Source organism: Antechinus flavipes, chromosome 5 (assembly GCF_016432865.1).
Source record: "Antechinus flavipes isolate AdamAnt ecotype Samford, QLD, Australia chromosome 5, AdamAnt_v2, whole genome shotgun sequence".
NCBI lineage: Eukaryota > Metazoa > Chordata > Mammalia > Dasyuromorphia > Dasyuridae > Antechinus > Antechinus flavipes.
Window position 1 is genome coordinate 42,432,120 of NC_067402.1, and position 20,483 is coordinate 42,452,602.

The 20,483-nt window shown below is 35.0% G+C and overlaps 1 protein-coding gene across 3 annotated transcripts in view; it reads right to left on the reverse strand.

Annotated features, from left to right (window-relative positions):
- Window positions 1-20,483, reverse strand: part of ULK4 (unc-51 like kinase 4) — a 627,233-nt gene that overhangs the window by 438,740 nt on the left and 168,010 nt on the right. For all 3 annotated transcript variants that reach the window (XM_051961226.1, XM_051961225.1, XM_051961224.1), the window contains exon 22: window positions 10,014-10,141. In XM_051961226.1, the coding sequence (XP_051817186.1) occupies window positions 10,014-10,141 (128 nt within the window). The remainder of the gene's footprint in view (window positions 1-10,013; window positions 10,142-20,483) is intronic.

A 20,483-nucleotide genomic window follows, 5' to 3' on the forward strand; every position in this document is an offset into this window, starting at 1 on the left:
GGGCCCTCAAACTTTTAAAATAGGGGGCTAGTTCACTGTCCCTCAGATTGTTGGAGGGCCAGACTATAGTAAAAACAAAAACTTTGCTTTGTGGGCCTTTAAATAAAGAAACTTCATAGCCCTGGGTGAAGGGGATAAATGTCCTCAGCTGCCACATCTGGCCTGCAGGCTGTAGTTTGAGGATCCCTGTAAGAAAATAAAATGAGTGGAAAAGACTTGTACCTTGAAAATGTTTCTGCTCAAGACTGATGGTTAGTACAGACCAAAGCATCTACGTCTGCTTAAAATCATCTTTAAAATATTTAAATATGTCAAAAGGATTTTATAATTCATCTCAGTATATTTTATTTAAAAAATTAAGGGATATGGGGATGAGGGACTCAAAAGTTCCTAGAAAAATTTGAAGATTTTTTTTTGTTATATATCACATTTATAAATTATCTTAATAGATGGAATTAGAAAAGAAACACTACATAAAGAAAATGGAAAAAAGAAAATGACTATAAGAATCAAATCCAAGGAACAGTCAGAATGAGCTATTGTCATTTTAAAACAGCTGGAGTGCAACTACCCCAAGAATGATTGGTAATGGTAATTGATTATAAGGGTACTGAAAGTTCTGAAAAGAGTATCACAGCTCAAATGACAAATTTGTGTCAGGAAGATTACATTCTAAGGAAAAGCCTCATTCTCACTTATATCCATAGGCAGCTCTTGAGCATCATGCTGATTGAATATTTTAAATTTAATCATTATTTTCCAAATAGGCTCTCAGTCAATTGTAAAATAGATTCCGAAAGGTTTTAAAATTTAACAAGCTACCAACACCTTTATTATTTTTCCTCTTGTATTTTTCTCATTCCACTCTATCTATGATTCTGCTCCTTTTCAACTCCAGAACAGGATGGCCCTCTCAGGATAAAATGTCACTTTGGATCTCATACCCTGAAGCTAAATCAAGTTTTGGAGGACAGGAGAGCAGAGTATCAAACTCCTAAAGACTTCCTTTATGGAGGCCAAAAACTACTCAGCTCACCCCAGTTGGCCGTTTGCTGCTTGGCAAACTCATCCCTTCTAAATTCACCACTGGGCTGCGACTCAAACTCTAACTGACACCTCTTCCCCCTCTGACTGAAGGTCTGAAGGGCAGAGTACCGAATTCCTCCAATGCCTTCCTTTGCAAGGAGAAATCAGACTCGGCTCACTTGGCATTTGCTGGTTTCGACTCTTCAGAACAAGACATCCCCACTCTGGATACTTGGCCATTCTCTTGTGTAATCTGCCACCCCTGACCTCTTCTTTTTCAGCTTCCTCTGGGGCCCTATCTCCACCTATTAGATTCTAAGGCACCTGAGGGTAGTTCTTGGATTGTTTAAGCTCCTGGAAAGTTTTGTTTGTTCTTATTTGTATCCCCAACACTTACCACAGTGCCTAGCACATGTTTACTGAATTACATTGATTTTTTTAGAATACACACAAGTAATCTGAATACATAGAGACTTGCTGAAATACTTTTAAGAAAAGTTACAATAAAACAAACATTTCTTTCTTTTATTATTATTATAACTTTTTATTGATAGAATATATACACGAGTAATTATTTACAATATTCCACTCACTTCTGTTTCAACTTTTCTCTTCCCTTCCTCCACCCCCTTCCCTAGACAAACATTTCTTTCTTAAAACACTTCCTGCCAGAGCATTGCTCAGCAAAAAGGGAAGCACAAAGCTTTGATATGGCACAGTCTCTGCCTTCAATGAGATTACAATTTGTTAAGATAAAACAAACATATATTGTGGTTAGCCCAAAAAAGTGACTTATGAGATTGGGGACAGGAAGAGAAAAGCCAATAACAAATGGAGAATATTAAGAGAAACTTCCGGCAGAGGGTGGCATTTTAGAGAGTTTGAAAAGATTGAACAAGTGAAGAAAAAAGGAACATAAAATACAAAGAATTTGAGAAAGACATTGATTGTAAGGGTACAAGCTTATGTTTGGGAGGCACAGAATGGTCCAGTTTGGGAATAATATGAGATAAGGATGAAACAGAGGGGTGGTACCACGTTGGGAGAGGGTCTTGAATGTTAAGTTACAGAGGGAGATACTATGCTAATAATCTAAATGTAGGAAATTAATAAGAAATAATTGACTATGTCTATAAAGTATACTGATCCCCTTGAACAAAGTTCTACCATAGGCATCTAAGCTAAAATGCTCAGCTTTTTACATATTTAATAAATTACTATTTCCAAATAATAAGTATTTAATAAATGCTTATTCCCTTCCCCCCCAAATTAAGCAAACAAAAAACCTTTAGCATCTAGAAAGTCAAACAGAAGGTGAGAATAAATCATGACATAGCCTTTTAAGAAAGTGAGATGACCACATAAAGGCAGATACCTCACACCTTTTTTACATTTTTCTATGGCATTACAAATAAGCTGAGATCAACTGCTAACATTTCAATTCCTTCCCACAAGATGACATATTTCTCATCCCCTTTACTAACCCTGACCTATTCCACATCACCTATTTCCTTTCTATCATTGCATGATACATCTTCATGTATTTTCTCATATCTTACTTTCTCTGCTTCAAACACATCAAATACTCATGGTGTTAATGCTAACAAAAGATGCACCAAATCCATTGTCCCCCTGGTTCAGCCAAGTGTATATGAATTTCAGTTCTTTCTCTGTATGAAAATCATATTCTGTCCTTTATCCCCTTTCCTTTGGAAGGAGACTAGAGTTTGTTGTATATCATTTGGCTTCAGCCCCGAGTTTACTTTACACTCACAGATATGTACTATAATTTTTAGAGAATTGTAAAATTGCAAGAGCAATTCACTCAGAGATTCACAGTGGTATTAATTTCGATGCTTTGGTTAAAATAAAAACTCTGTCCAAATCCCAATAGAATGACATTTATCTTGACAATAGCCATCCATGCAGCCCTACATTGGACTAGTTATTATTTGACTACTGCTTCATCTGATATAATTAATTCAGGCTGAACTTTTTTCTACTATCGATTGTCTTTCATCAGATTTTGTAGGGCAGAAGCAATATAATTTTTTCAGTACATATTGACTGTCTTTTTTTTTTCTAGCTTCAACAAAATATTACTAAAGAGAAATTTTATAGAGTATAAAACAGCAGTTTATACAAGAATTTTTATAAGTTTATTTCAACATTAAGGCAAGCAAAATTTTATCTAGAAATCTAAGTTATCCATTTTAAAGCTACCCAGGGTATTGCTTAATTTTGAAACTCCCAAACAATTTTGGTCGTTTTTCCTCAAGGCAAGAATTACTCTTGAATAGCTAAAGATACCAGTGCAGACCTGTTAACACATGAGAAAACACTTTGTTTTTCTGCTGGGATAAATAAAAGGCCTCTGGGGTACATAATATTATAAAAGTAACTAGATCCCAATATTATGTCCCATTTCTTCACATTCTCCCTCCTACTGTCCCCATTTTACATAATGAGCTCCAGTGAGCTAGGATAAGAGAAATCAACTTTATTGACAAAGAAAACATTAGTTACTAAAAGAATTCACACACTGAGCAAGAAAATTATTATAATATCTAAAGAGAAACATGGGGTTATAGCTTCTATATACAATTTAAAATTGCTCTAAGATAAAACTGAAATGACAGACCTTGTGTAGTATGGGACTGCATCCAAATACAAATATCATAACTAAAACTACATAATAATCTCAGGAAACTTCAAAGAGTGTGGCCTTTCTCCCTTGGCTCCCCCCACCCAACTACTGCTAGTACTCCTCAGGAGACTTTCTAAACTCTAATGCATATTCCTATTCTGCTTCTTATCCTTCTGCTTCTCTTCTACCCATCTGGATTGCTTTGGCTCATAGAATTCCTTATGATCTTGTTTTCTCCTTCATCTGCTACACATTCCCTCTGTGTCCAACAGAACCTCTAGTCTTCCTCTTTATCTGACTAGGACCTAGCATATAGTAGGAACTTAAGGCAATAATCTTGAACCTATTTTTCAACTCTTCAGTTTACCTCCATAGTCAATACATACTGAGTGCTTACAAACTGAAAAGTACTTGTGACACAAGTAAAAAAAAAACATGGTTTTTATTGTTGTTTGGTGATTCCAGCTGGTCTGACTTTACATAACCCATTTGGTATATTCTTGGCAAAGATTTGCCATTTCCTTCTTCTTTGAGGTAAATAAATGACTTATCAAGACAGCTAGCAAGTGTCTGAGGGTAGATTTGAACTAATGAAGAAGAAGCCCAGTCTTCCATCTATTGCACAAGAACGTATGATTTAGCTGGAGACATTGAAAATTACACATATGAAAGCCAATAATCCAGCTTGAGCTTCTTCTATTCCCTCTTTACATTGCCTTCCTCTAAGGATTTTCCCATTACAGTGGCTTCAACTATTACCTCAATATGGCTGACTAGGAAATTTCTACCTCCAGCCCTAGCCTCTTCTTTTTCAGGACTGCATTTCCAATATCTCCAAAACATTATGTATGATGTCTCACCATTATCTCAAAGGGGTTCACTTTCCACCTATTCCAGGTCCATTAGTGACATGGCTATCATCCATTCTGTAGCTTTCACCTAGATTCATGGAGAATCCATCACCAAGACAAATTGTTCCATTTCCATTATTTTTGATTGTCCCAGTCACGACTCTTCCGTGACCTCATTTATAAAATAATACAACCTCCCCATCTTTTTCCCTTTATGCCCTCTTCCTCAATTTGCATATGCCTATAAGACTAATTCTTTACTCAAGAATATACAGTGATCCCAGATTGATTGCATCAAATCCAAGTTCTTTTGCATGACTTGGGATCCCACCCTTTTTTGTAGTAGACTCAATACAAACTTTGCTCCAATAGACCTGTCATCCCATTATCTTCCACATTTTCCTCCTTCTCTTCTTTCTTCCTTCCTTCCTTCCTTTCCTCCCTCCCTCCCTCTCTTTCTTCCTTCTTTCTACCTTTCCTCCCTTCTTTCCTGCCTCCCGCTCTCCTTTCCTTCCTTTCTTCCTTCTTTCCTTCCTCCCCAAATGTCTTGAAGTTTACAGACTAGATCTCTTTCTTTTGGACCAAGTCTTAACCTCAAATCACTCAAGTTCTCACTGATTGGCCAACAATAGGGCCCAGACCAACACGAATTGGTTACTGTTTGGACCCTGATTTAATCAAGAGTGAATATAAATAACAATTGTTTCTGTTTTGGTCAGAAACCCTGGAGGGTCTTCCCTTCCCTGATTGGATCTTTTTTAACTAGGTAAAAGAGGCCATTCTTTGCCTCAGTTCTTACCTAGCATTAATCCCTGAATGGGCAGTTCCCCAGAGACCTTAGCTTAAAAAGCCCAAGGTCTCTCACTGCATTCAGAGCCATCTCCAGTCATCCTGCTCTATCTCCAGCCACTGAATTCAGATTGTTCTGGAGGGGAAAGTGAGGCCGGTGACCTTAGATGGCCCTTCCCCACTCAAATACAACTCACTTGCATGTCAGGGCATCACCTCCTTGATGTCAAGGTTCTTTTCAAGAATTAGTCTCCATATCAATGGATTCTAGTTGTTTGTTTATACCATCCCCAAACTAAAATGACCTTTTTGTCTCCAATCCATTACTTAACCAAATCCTTTTCCATCTCTCAAGCTTTTGGACCTTTTTCACTTCTCCTTGAGGTCTTCCCCAAATACTGCAGCCCACCATTTATTTTGATATTCCTACTATACTTAAGAATAAGAATCTAGATTTCCTATTTCCCTGATATTATGAACTCTTGGGAAACAAAAGTCCATCTACCAAAGCAAGTTACACCTTCTTAAAGAATTGAAGACTATACTGAAAAGTTAAACCATCTTACCAGAATCATTAAGCTAAGGCTGGGTCTAAGGTGGAAATGAAATCTAGGATCCCTTAATTCCAAAAGTCGCTCTCCATCAACTATACCATGCTGCCTCTCACAAATAACCCTGAAATGTTTCATATGCATTAATTTTGTCACATAAATACAACTATATGCTCTTTGAGAAAATGGAATATATATGAGGCTTTTATAATTTCTCACATAGTTATCATGGTGTTTGACCCACAGTATGTACTCAATAAATAATTGCTATCTGAGTCTATCTGACAAAAATCTTTCAAGGACTCTAACAGTTTTTACCTTTAACTCTATCACCATTGTTTAAAGTAGGGTGGGATAGCCTTATATGTCTTTCTTTGAAGGATTAAAGTTGTCCTTCCATAGATTAAAATTAACCAGGATTGTTATGATATACTCAAGGAAATCCTTTTAAGTATAAAATAGAAATAAATGTGATGAGCTGAAAGAACATAAGAAATATATCTAAAAGATCTATTTTCAAGAACTAGAAAAAACAATTTTCAGGCATATCAATAATTTTTTTCTGACATTCTCAAGTTTTCAAGTCTGACAACTTAACTTCAACTATCCTGACTTCAGCAATAGCCTTTTTCAAAATGACAGATGGTTTTACTCCAACCATTTCCAACAAACATTTCTTGAGCAAACATCCTTCTTTGATCAAAGCCAAGTTTCTCCTATCACTGAAGCCCACAAGTGTGGTAATGTTGAAGATCCCAAGAGAGTACTGGGGTGATTATAAGGCATTCTATTTCAGTTTCCAAGAAAATTCACACAGTGAACTCTGACGGTTCATTCAGTGAAAGGACGATCGTATGTAGTGAGCCAGAAGGCTCTATTTTATCACCTGTCATGTTCAATGTGTGTATGAAGTCATTTAGAGAAATAGTCAGGCATTTGGGGGCTATCATATCTTTTTTATCTGACTCTGACAGCTCAATCTGACCACCTGTCCACTGCTTGACAGATTTGGGGGCCGAGATCATATAAAACTGGTTGAGATTCAACCCATAAAAGGCAAAAGTGATGCTGGTAGACAGGAAGCAATATGTGCATAATGAGGCTGGGTTATCTAGTGTCCTACATTTGAGGCTTCATCTCACTTGCAGTCTTGAGATTCCCAGCTTCTTCTGGAGTTTTCAGGGGCAGGAAGAGAGGAACATTTTTCTAAATAAGTTTAACAGACTGTGGCACCCTTTGTGCACTTTTCTAGATGTTTTTCTTTCTAGCCTCCAGGTGGGATTTCCACAAAGCACTTGAGATGCAGCTTGCCAAAAACCAGGCAGTCTATGATGGAAAACACAACTTCATAGACAGTGAAATGTATTTGTTTTCCCTTATTTGCACTATATTATTTAACATTTGCTTCTGAATATAACTCCAAGTGCAAATTTGAATTTATAAAGGCCAATAAAATAATAATGAAGCCACAGCCCATGCCCATTTCTCTCGCCTATGTATGCATGTATTCTCTTAATAATAACTATTGGACTCCTATTCAAAGTTGCCAACTTTTCAATTTATGGAGGTAAAGAAAAAGCACTTTCTATAGAGAACCAAATCCCTGACACTTGACTACTCCAACGGTCCAGATAAGCTCCATTTATTTATCTTATGTTCTGATAGATCTTTCTGGTTAAGCTGCTATACCTCACTAATGCAAGGCAATGGGAATAGTGTTATGCAGCTTCCTTCTTAAGTCTTAATCATCAGGGCTGCAAAATCTTCAGTTATGCTTCAGCTAATGTGATCTTTAAAACAGCCTCCAGGTAAAAGTACAAAAAAAAATAAAAAATAAAAACACTTCTAGAAATGCAAATGATTTAATCTCCACAGAAGAGAATAACTCAAAATTCTGTCTATTCTTAAAAATAACCCTCAATGACAAGCAATTTGGTTCAGAATAATATTATTACATATCATTGAATGTTAAGAATAGGGCCTTGAATATAATCTATCAGAACCTCCCTGTTTTTCACATCTTCCACTCCCTGAAAATCTTATGTGAATTTCCCTGTGTCTCCTTGATCCTACACTTTACCCCAATACTCACAGACCTCAACATACTTCTGGCTTCCCTTATTTTTCCTGAGGACACATTATTCTTAGCATCCTCTTATTTCCCACGCCTAGATCATCCTATACAACAAACATTTGACATTTCCTCAGCTCGAATTCCAAAAACTAAGGGAAAGGGAGAGAAAACTGCTATCTTATTGTGAAAAGTAGGGGGAAAGACAGCTTTACTGAAAACTCCTGCTTTGTAGTCACTAACAATTAACCACATAAAAACAAATAGAAAAATGCCAATAAGTGATTATAATGGAAGATCACAGAAGGTATCAACATGGCTTCATCAAGAACAAGTTATGCCAGATTAAACTTTCATTTCCTTCTCATATGGGATGATAAATTAGCGGATGAGGGAAATCCTTTGTCTATAGGCTACCTAGGTTTTAGCAAAGCTTTTGATAAAGTATCTCATACTATTCTTGGAGAGGTAGTGAAGAGATATGGATTAGACAATAATACTACTGAATGGATTCAGAACAAGGTGAATAAACATACTCAAAGAGTAGTGGTTAACAGTTCAATGAGAATATGGCAAGAGGTATCTGGTGAAGTACCTTGGGGATCTGTGCTTAGCCCTGAGAGGTTTAACAGATGGTATGGTATTAACAGATGAGATAATATTTTCAACAGATTGGCTGATGATACAAAGCTATGAGAATAGCTAATACACTGAATAAGAGAGTCAGGATCCAAAAGGATTTTGACAGGATAAAACACAGCAGTCCATCTAATGAGATAAAATTCAATTGGGATACAAGTAAAGCATTGAATTTAAATAGAAAAACATTTTCTCATATGGGAGAGAAGCAGATAGGTAGAAGTTGTTTTGAAAAGAATGAAGTTAATGAATTACAAGGTCAATATGAGTGAGATGTATAATATGACAGCCAAAAAAGCTAATGGGATTGTGCACTACATTGCTCCCAGCAATAGGAAGATAACAGACCTTTATCTAGTTTGGGCCACATGGCATAAGATAGAGAGTATCTAGAGAAAGACAATCAAGATGGGAATGGGCCTTGGGCTACAACACACCACAATGATCCAAAGACTTTGGTATGATTATCCTGCAGAAGAACAGCCTGAAGGAGGCCGTGACAGCCGTCTTCAAGCATCTGAAGGGATGCCATCAGAAGAGATATTAGATTGGTTCTGTTTGGCTTCACAACAGAATGGGTAGAAACTGGCAAGAAACAAAGTGTGCCTTGATATTAGAAGAGTTTTTCTAATTAAAGCTTGCAAAAAATGGAATGGGAGGCCTTGAGAGGCAGGAGGCTCCCCCTCCTTAGAGTTCTGGCTGAGCACATGGCACAGTGGTGAATCCTTAAGGTTGGACTGGATGGTTGCTGAGGTCTCCTACAACTCCCAAATTCTTTGTATAAGTCTCATACACACACACACACACACACACACACACACACATATATATATGATGGGCACGTTGGTATTCTTGGCCTATATTCTCTAAATCTAAGGTAATTTCAGGGTACTGGGGTAGGGAGATTTCTAACACAGATCTTGAGATGTATCTAAAGCAAGTATTCAGACACAATCCAAGCCACTGGGCCAAGGCCAGGACTCCAAGGATGCATCCAATAGAGTTTTTATGTTCTAGGCCATAATTGCACAACGTAGACTTTTAGTTTGCAGTCACCATAATAAACTGAGTACCCATAAAAGTGGCCAGTGCAATGAGACTCCTTAAATCTCACCAATGACAATTTTGTCCAGGCTCTTTTTGTTGTCCCAAAGGCTTACTCTGGGAGTTCTCTACCACCTCTGCCATTTCCAAGGACTTTTTCTGGTGCCAAATGAATCAACATTATGTTATATTGAATGTCTAGAAAAAAACTGGTTTTCTAGCATTATGTGCATTATTTGAAAACTTTAAATCCTGTAGAAAAATGCAATCCCAAGGCACACCCTAAAAAACAGATAGCAAATTATCAAATGTCAAATGTTACATTCACTACAATGATTGTCACAGCTACCAACTGAAACTTACTGAAGCAATTCTTGGAGGGAGAAAAGTCTTACCTTGCTTGGCAACTAAGAAGCAACATTTCTCGGTTATGGAGCAAAACATATAAAAGGACCAGAAAAGCTTTTGCTCGAATGGAAGTTGAAGGGCTGTCAAACAGACGGATAACAGTAGTAACAAAGTCCTATAAAAGAGAGATGAAAATTATGAAGAAAACAAGAAATCAATATTCTTTCAGTAGGAACACAGTGTTGATTATCAAGAAAAAGATTGTAGAGGAGTGAATGGTAGGTTCAAATTTATTACTACAGTCACTGCACGAAATCATTGGGCAAAATAGATGATGCTCCACTTTAGCAAGGCCTTTGGAGCTGGAGAAATAGAGTGAAAATAGCAATGTGCAAAATACTTTACAGAGACACCTACTCTGAAGGGCATCTCACTTATTCCACTGAAATAACTGCCTAACACCAAATGATAATAGTATTTACTCTCCCTTCAAACAAATGAATTTTTGGAGTTCTAAATACTCATTCTTCAAAAATCTATCTTTCTTATTATTTTTATGTAGTTCTGATGCAAATTTTTATTTTATTTTTTTTGGGGGGAAAGCACAATAAAGATATAAAGAGATTTTTTTGGAATTTTTTAGCCCATCTGAAATCAAAATCTATGCCTGGATCTAGAAAATTTATTTTCATTGATCTCATAAGCTCAATCCACTAGGCACTTACTGATACATAGACCTAAAATGCAGTATATTGAAAAGTCACAAGACAGATATACTAGGCTTTATAAAGATTAAAAAGTTCCCTATAAAACTGTGTACACCCTTTGATGCAGCAGCTTCACTCCTGAATCTGTATCCCAAAGAGATCAGAAAAAAGGGAAAAGGGACCACAAGTACAAAAATATCTATAGCAGTTAGTTCTTTCTGTGGTGCAAGGAGTGGATGCCCATTAATTGGGGCAATGGCTGAATGAGCTATGGTATTTGAATATAATGGAATGTTACTGTTCTATAAAAAATGATGAGCAGGCTGATTTCAGAAAAGCCTGAAAAGACTTACATTAACTGATGTTGCGTGAAGTAGGCTGAACCAGAACAACAGCAAGATTATGCGATAATCATCTATGATAGACTTAGCTCTTCTCAGCAACAGAGAGATCCAAGACAATTCCAATAGACTTGGGATAGAAACTGCTATCTGCATCCAGAGAGAGAACTATGGAGACTGAATGTGGATCAAAACATACCGTTTTTACTTTTTTGTGTGTTTGCTTTTTCTTTCTTCTGGTTTTTCCCTTTTGTTCTATTTTTTCTTTCACCATATGACTAATATGGAAATGTTTAAAATGACTGTACACGTATAACCTATATTGGATTGCTTGCTATCTTGGGGAGAGGGAAGGTAAGAGAGGGAGAAAAAAATAGGAACTCAAAATCTAACAAAAATTAATATTGAAACCTATCTGTACATATAATTGGAAAAATGAAATACCACTGATTTTTTTAAATTAAATTAAATTAAAAAGTGCCTTTGTCAAGACTACTTGGATTCAGAAATATTTTCCTTTAAAAAGAACAATGATTTGGCCCACTCTTCCATGATCACTTCTACCCTTCTAATTACCAAGACCCTCCTTTTTGTTGACTTCAATGCATTTCTGAATCTTTTCCAAGTATGAACACTCTGTCCTTCAAATGTACTTTCTTTCCATAACTTTCATAACACTGATTTTTCTCAGCTTTTTTTCAAACTGTCTCATTTCTGCCCATAAATTGGGGAATGGCTGAATAAATTGTGGCATATGATTATGATGGAAAACTGCTATACTAAAAGAAACGATGAGCAAGATGCTCTCAAAAAAACTTGGTCACTTCTGTGACCTGATGCAAATTGAAACATACTATATACAAAATAACAGCAATATTGTAAGATGATCGGTTGTAAATGACATAATTATTCTCAGCAATACAATGAATCAAGGCAACTCTGAAAGAGTTATGATGAAAAATGCTATTTATACCCAGAAAAAGAACTGATAGTGTTTGAATATAAAGTGAAGCATGCATTTTTTAAACTTTACTTTTCTTGAGTGTTATGGGCCAGAACTTGAAACAAGGTGCTAAGTTACTGGAACTGATAGAGACAATGCTTATACACTTAGTTCACACCTTTAGAATTCACATCTTTAAGAGAGTTCACACATTAGAGTTCACACCTTTAGAGAGCATATGTAAGCTAGAAGCCTCAACAAGGATTGACTTCGGGAGATTCACAAGTCAGAAACCCACAAGCCCACACTCTTAGAGGTGGAGTCAGATTCATTCCAACTTCCACTTTTGTGTTGGCTGGAGACATTCAGAGGAGGAGAGGCTGAAGCTGGAAGAGACAAAGCGGCAAGAGCTCTCAGAACCAAGGAGATAGATAGGCCTCTAAGAAAGCTAACCGTGCTATTTTGAAGGAGACAATAAAGGATCTGAACTTTTAGCTTATGGCTGCATTTGGGATGATTATTACTTTAAGCTGAAACGAAGGCTGCCTCCAGAAGTCCCTCAAGAAACCTGCTCCCAGAGATCATTACATTTTAGAGAAGAGAACATTACACTTGAGGGTTTTTTGTCTGTTTTCTTTCACAACATAACTTTCATGGAAATTTTTTGCATGACTATATATGTATAACCTATGCTGAAATGCTTGCATTCTCAATGGGAAGTGAGAATCTAGAACTCAAAGTTTTAAAAATGAGTGTTAAAAAATTTTACATGTGAAATGTTAAATAAATCAAGAAAAAACAAAACTGTTTTACTTCTCTCCTCCTGCTGCACATTAATTCTGATGGATTGGAATGCTCTAAGCACACCCTATTCTCGGCTCTTTGTTCTCTCTCTGATATCATTTACTCTGAGAGTTTTTCCACTTTGACAGCCTTAATCTCTAAACTAACAATTAGCATATTGACATCTCTGGACCTGACTTGTCCAGTCCCTATGTTTCCAAATATCTATAGGCCATTTAAATCCCCAAATCATCACAGCAAGGAGAAAAATTGGGGCAGTATAAGTTTGTTGGTTATTTTTTTAAGCAAGAAACAAAAGCCATTATAACTAAGGCTAGACTCCCCCCAGAAAAGATTTCCTGGTCTAAAATATTTTTATTCAATCTAGAATAGGTATTTATATTTAGCTCTATCAATTCATACCATATCTCCTGCTAGATACTACAGAATAAACAAGCTACTTACTGGGACTATACCTGACTACAATGCATTAACTCTTTTTAATATAGCCTCAAAAATCAATGCAGGAAAAAAAGAGTATTTAAAATTCTGAAAGAGACAATGAATTTTTTTCAAGTACCTAATTGTCAAACGCTGGAATAATTTGATTTGAAAGAGCAAAATTCAGGTATGAAAAAATTCTTCTAACACAGCATCTTATGCATAACTTAAAATCAAGCAAAATTTCTAGATAGATTCAACTATCAATAACTTTGTTCAACAATACTCTTATTATTGTTACCACATGAGGCATAAAACAAAGAGACATATGCTTACTGCCGGCACTTTGTATCTGTCATAGAGAATGATTTCTGAAAAGTCCAAATGGGAGAAAGATATCTTATAACAACTGAAATATTTTCTAAACCTTCCTGTTTTTGGATGATACCTGCTGATCATTTAAGAGTCCTATAATAATACAAGCCTTCCTCAATAAAGACCACAAAGCCTAAGAAAGGGAAAAATCAAGTAGACAAGTATATATTAAGACATGTAGTTGGATAAGCAGAGACAGGTGATCACATCAAAACACCTATCTTAGATGAGTCCTGTTTGAACAATGAACTGGGTTCAGAAGTAAATAGGCTGAAGTCAGACTGGATTATGTACAATGTTTTGAAGAATCTGAAGCTGCTCCCTCCTGAAAAAAGTCTTTTTTGGATAAAATAATCCTGGTAAATGCCAGTATGGATGCTTATTTTAGAATGATCAATCAATCAATATTCATATATTAAGTGCTTCTATATGCCAGGCATTCTGCTGGGTCAGAGATACAAATACAAACGCCAAAGTCCCTGCCTTCAAGGAGCTTCCAATCTACTATATGATAATATTCAAAGAATCCAAACTATAAGTAATTCAAAAGACAATGTGAAAGGTATGTGGTCATTTCAGGAAGATTCAGTATATTCCCAATGATGAAATACAGGCAGAAAATGCTCAATAAAATGCAAAGGAGTATGCTTAAGTATGGAAAATGAGGCAGGGAAGTCATTTTTCAAGGGCAAGGAATATCAAATGGATAGCCTCAATGTTGAACTACTATCTATGAAACATTTTTTTTAAATAAAAAGGCCTCTAATATGCTGAGTGCATACTCTAGAGAAATGATGGAAAAATCTGGATAAAAACACAGGATGAAAAAATATTTGGGTTATCATTTGTCTTACAAGAAGCAACGTGTACATCCAGATTATATATAGATCCCATGAATTAAAATAATTCATGTACTACTGTGAAGGTCAAATGGGTAACTATTTGCAAAATATTTTGTAGGACTTACATTAAAGAAATAGGCTGTGATGCTAGGGTTTTTTGTTTGTTTGTTTGTTTTTGCTTTTGCTTAGGAAAAATAAAAATCAGTTTTACTTTTCTGAAAACTTGTAGTAGGGTCCAAAAAAAGAAAAGGAAGAATACTATCAAATACATGCTGTTAGTAAACAACATGTCCACTGTCTCAAATGCTTTCTTACCAGGACACCACAGTAAAGAAACTGGAATATTCTTTAGTTAATTTGCTTCATGTTTTTGTATTACAAGACTTATAAATATCGTCTGATGTGGCAGTTACTTGACTTGCAACACTCCTATGAACTTCAATGAAGTTAGGAAGCCTTTATTTTTCCTCTCAAATGTTCATATTTATAGCCTCTTTAAAAGCTCTATAAATAAAGAGTTTAGGGAAAGAGGTGATAATTCCACTGAAATGTGCTATATTGGGCAAAGCTTTTTGGAAGGACAGATTTGACAAGAATATTTATAGAAAATAGTAAAAAATTCCTCAACTTTCCTTGTGCTTTTTATGGCCTATTTTCTACATTATTTAGTCTAATCTAAAAATAACAATTATTTTAGGATGCCACAGAAAAACAGTGTCAAGGAAATCAAGTTAAAGAAAAATGAGGAAAGTTTTTGATTGCTTAAACATTTTTGTGCCTTCTTTTAAATTTTTTTTCTTTTCTTTTTTATACATTTTTAATTTCAGTTTTAAAGTGAATCGTAAGAGAACCTCAGCATTGTGAGCAATAAGAAAAAGTCTCAGTATTTCTGACTTTATCTGTAAAATGTGACTTTACATCAGACAATATTTCTAAGTCTTGTAACTTATAATTGTTGGAAGTTTTTCCCCATATTCAATCTACATTTTAACTTTTTTGCAACTTCCACCAATTATTGCTGGGTGGGACTTCTAAGGTCAAACAAAATAAGTCTAATTCTTATTCTAATTATTCTAGAATGTTCTCCAGCTCATCAGTGTCCAACGCAAACCAAGATACAAAGATTGAAAACAGCATTAGAGGTCTAGTCATCTTCCCTTTTAAGGTCATGCTATTCTACTTTTCTTTAAAAAAAAAAAAAGCAAGGAAAAATTATTTCAGCAAAATAATTTAATTGAATTATAGAACTTACAAAAATTTAAAGACAGAAGAAATCTGAGCCAGGTTGAGCAAGAATGTACACTGCTATCCAAGTAACATAAACATTCCTATTTTTAAAAACTTTTTTTTAGTTCAATTTGCTTTTTTTAATTAACAAAGAATCTATTACCACTTCCCTATGTCCCCATCCTTTTAAAAAAGAAAAACAAAATTATTTTGACAAACATACATAATCAAACAAAACAAATTTTCATATTGGCCACGTCACTGGGAGAGTCTAGGTCTACTAATGGTATTCCTGAGTCAAAGGGTCTACGCAATCAATAACTTTTGACCTATACCAATAGTGAATTAATATACTATCAACAATGTATTAATATACTCATTTTTCCATAGCCTCTCCAATATCTATAATTTTACTTTTTTGTCAAGTCTGCCAATTCAATGGGTATGAGGCAGAGCCTCAGAGTTGATCCAATGTGCATTTCTTTTATTAGTAGTAATCCTCAGTATTTTTTCATATGGTTATTGATAATTTGGATTTCCTCCTCTGAAAACTTCCTGTTCCTATCCTTTGTTCATTTTATCAATGGAGGCATCAGCTTCATTATTAAGAATATGAATCAGTCCCCTAAATATCTTGGGAAGTAGACCTTTATCAGAGAAACTTGATCCCCTTCTAATTTTTGCTGCATTTGATTTGTTTGTATAAAACTTTTTACTTATTTTGTTATAAAACCATTTATATTTTATATTTTATTTTTATAGTCTTTCATGAATAAAAAATCATTTTATCAAAATTGTCCCTTTTATCTTCTTGATCATCTCTAGCTAAGAGCTCTTATCCTATCTATAGATCTAGAAGATTGCCTCTTACTTGTTCCTCTCATTTGTTTATGGTGTCACCCTTTATGTCTACATCATGTCCATACAGACTGAATTCATTTCCTGCCAGAATACTTTCCAGTTTTCCCAGCAGTTTTTGTCAAACAGTGAATTATTAGGGACCCCTGAGTTTATCAAACACAAGATTCAGATATCTCCTCATTTCCTTCTTTGCACTTGTTTGGAATTTCTTTGGCTTCTTCGCAATGTCCACGATAAATTCATCATTAAGGAAATGCAACTTGCAACATCCACTTTGACTTGTTATTCACACCTGATCAGTACTCTGCTCCTCTGATGGGAGGGTGGAACAACGAACTCCTCCACTTCAGAAGAGGGGACAGGACCGACATCTACCTCATTTCCAATCCACCTGCCCCCATTCTAAATTTTAAATTCTCTGTGCCCTCCAAACTCCTTGACCTTTCCCTAATACTTCATTCTTCCATAAGCTTTCCAACATACCACTCACTGGCTTTTTTCTTCCCCAACATTTGTTTTGACACTATTAAATCTAATGCAATTGGGTCCTACGTATTTGCATATGTGCAGTTATATTCATCAAATTATTGAAGTCTTTTAAAAAAAGCAGTTAAAAATAATGTTCATAAACACACCCAATTCTCTATGATTTTGATAAACATTGTGTTTCTATATTATGCCCAACTACCAAAGTAATAAAAAAGGGCAAAAATCATTAGACTCTGCTTACAGGCATTAAGAGAAGCTACAATACTCAGTCATCCTTTTATTGTTTTCTGTCACAATGATTAAAAATCAATGTAAACCCTAACAGTGTTGCATTTGCTGATTTCCTCATTGTGCTCTGGAATTGTTTGGCAGAAAACTGAAATGTATTTAAAAGATAACTCACAAAGAAAATCCAAATCCAATTTGTAAACAATTTATGTTAAATCTATTACCATTGTTTCATTCCTTAACTTTAGACTTTAACTGAAATGATACACAGTGGTGTTAAGCATGGCAATGAGAGGCATTCTCTTTAGAGATAATAAAATCTTCATTTAACGTGTCTAAACAAAAACCTTTAAGCCACAGATGTTCTGTACAAATTAAAACTACCCATGTACTTGCTAGAAGTGCACAGAGACATCAGCTAAGCTCATGGAGTTGGCCATAGAAAACTTTCTGTCTCATACCAGGAGAGAGCTAATATACCAATCAAATACTTCCTGTGTTATTGCACTGATTAATCAACTTAAATGATAAAATCAAATAGGGAGCCTTCCAAAAATCATTCATAGAATGTACCTGAAATCATAATGACTGGCTCATTTTCATAGGTCTTTAAAACAACAAAAAGGTTTAAGGATTTTCAGGTGGCCTATCACTTGTAAAATGATAATGTTGAGCAGGAGATCTTAAACTTTTATTCCAATTTCTGATTCTGGTTTCAGAAAAATCAGGATGAGCCTATGATAGCAAATGACAGGTAGTGTGGAAGAAGGAAACTTATATCACCACTTTCTAGAAATTTAAATATTGCTAACTTTAGAGCTGCCCAAACAGATTCAAGAGGTGTCCACCTTAGGAATCACTCTGACTTAGGAGGAACTAAAAAAAGATTTATGAGACTAAAAGCAAGAAAATATGTGCAAATCTGCTTGGCATGGTCCTGCAGGGGCAGAAGACAAGAGTTGAATGGATATGATCCTGAGGATATATCAATCTGAACAAAGAAAAAATGATCTAAATTGAAGATCCTGCCAACAAGAATTATGTCATCTGATGACTAAAATATATGCCATCCTGATATCTGAGACAGAATGTCTAACTAAAATGGAACACTGGGTTGGATATTTGAACATATCCAAATGCAAGGCATTTAAAAAGCTCATCTCCAACTACTGAACCTATAATTGCTATGTAAATTATATTTATGCGTGCAAAGTAAATAAGAGTGAACCTGTACCATACACTTCTCTGAATGCCAACGAGAGATTAAGATTTTATAATTTGCTTTGCAAATGAGGATTGTTATTAAAATATAATCCAATAGGTCTGTGTTTTATGTTAAAAACCACAAAGATTACTAAACATCCATAAGAAGAGAAAATGCACAAAGAAAGCAGCAGCACATTCTAAACTCCAATTTGGGTCCCAAACCAACGTCTTCTGTCTTAATTTGAATCTATTTTGATTAGATTCTGAGAGAAGGAAATGAAAAGAATAGCTACTTTGACATATACACTCCAATTAGTTGATGGACAATGGCAGCAGCAAAGGAAAGAATAACTATGTCTCATTTTCTACCAATAAGGTCTTTCTATATTGAGAGCATTATCCCCCAGGGTTGCACACTTAACACATCTGCAGTACACTGAATGCCTGTGAGTCTCTGAACTCTCCACCTTGAGAGGTTAGACACTAGCAGCAAAAACTTAGTATTAAAAAAAACCTCAATTTTTAGGAAAAAAAGGGTTCTTGAGAGATAACATTTAAAAAAAAATATTTGATAATGTATCCTAATATAATTAGTTTCCTTTGTAATTCTATATGTTTTATTTATTCATTCTAAAATGGGGTTCTTAGGTTTCCCCAGATAGATACTGTCAAAAGGGCTTGAAAACATCGAAAAGGTTAAAAAATCTCTGCTTTAGAGAATAGGTAATCCATATTCTCAATCCACTTGAATTTGCAATCTTCCATGTGTTCAGTTTTGATGTGAATTCTTTATTTTCTTTTGCCAATTTTTTAGTGTACCTAATCTATACCCATCCTCAGATGATAATGCAAAAGACCCTTATATTTCTAGTTCTGGTCGAAGTATTCAATACTTTACAGGGCTCAATACTTCAAAATGTTTATGTCTGACAGTTAGATGTTCCAAACTGAATTCTTACTGACGGCATAGGAGGCATTTTTATTACTTCTTTGTATTATTAGTTTTTTTCATCCGATGTAAAGAGAATGACTACAAAACATTACAGAAACTACTAATTTACATATATCCAAAAGATAAGTGTCCAACACAACTAGTTTCACAACAAAGGATTATTTCAGTCTCAGAAAGGGACCAATTGATGAAAATATTCCTCCAGTCAATATGTTTTAAAAGAGAAATATTAAATAAATATAAACTAACGAAGCAAAGAACTGCAAATTGATCCCTTGCAAATCTCAAGAGGGAGAATTGATCTGCTTCTGACTTGCTGGCACAGCTAAAATTCAATGAGCCCAGTCTGGCCATCAACTGATAATGGCCCCAAGGAAAAACAATGAGAAATGCATGAGGGCAACTACTTTGACATAGTTCCTGTAGACATTTAAAAGGGAAAATAATGAATGTCCTGATTGAATATAAAAATGTTCTTGGGTTACACTTTCGTTAAAGAACTTTGGTCCATTTTGTAAGTAAAATGTCTCATGCAAAACATGTCTTTATTAATTCAGACTTTTAAAAAAATCAAAACATAAAACTACAGAATCTGATTTTGTTTTTATAATTTAATTTACTTCTTTTAAGTACATAAGTGAATGCATATTTTGTCTATTCAATGATTTCATATAAATGCTTAAGTATTTTAACTTTCACAGCATTTTATCTATGCCAGTGACTTTCATTTGCACATTAAATATAGAGTGATATTAAACATTTTTTAGCAAGAGCTTTTTTATTGCTCAGAAAATATTTTTTAAACTGTCAAGTATTATCTAAATAGACTAAATAGATTAACTAAATAGAAATAAAAACCAATGATCATAGAGAAGATATATGAATGGAAATTCATTGTGGATCTCTATACTAAATTTTCAGATTGAAAGCAACAGATCCATTCAAAATACCAACTCAAAAAGTGTCTCCATGGTCTAGCCATTCAAGATAATGATGTCAGTGGACTGGTATCATTTAAAACTCTGGATAAATTATTATTCCTGTAAATAAGCCACAAGAGCCAATGGCATCAACAATTTTTATCAAGGACTGTACAAAGGTAATAGACATCTGCCCTCAGAA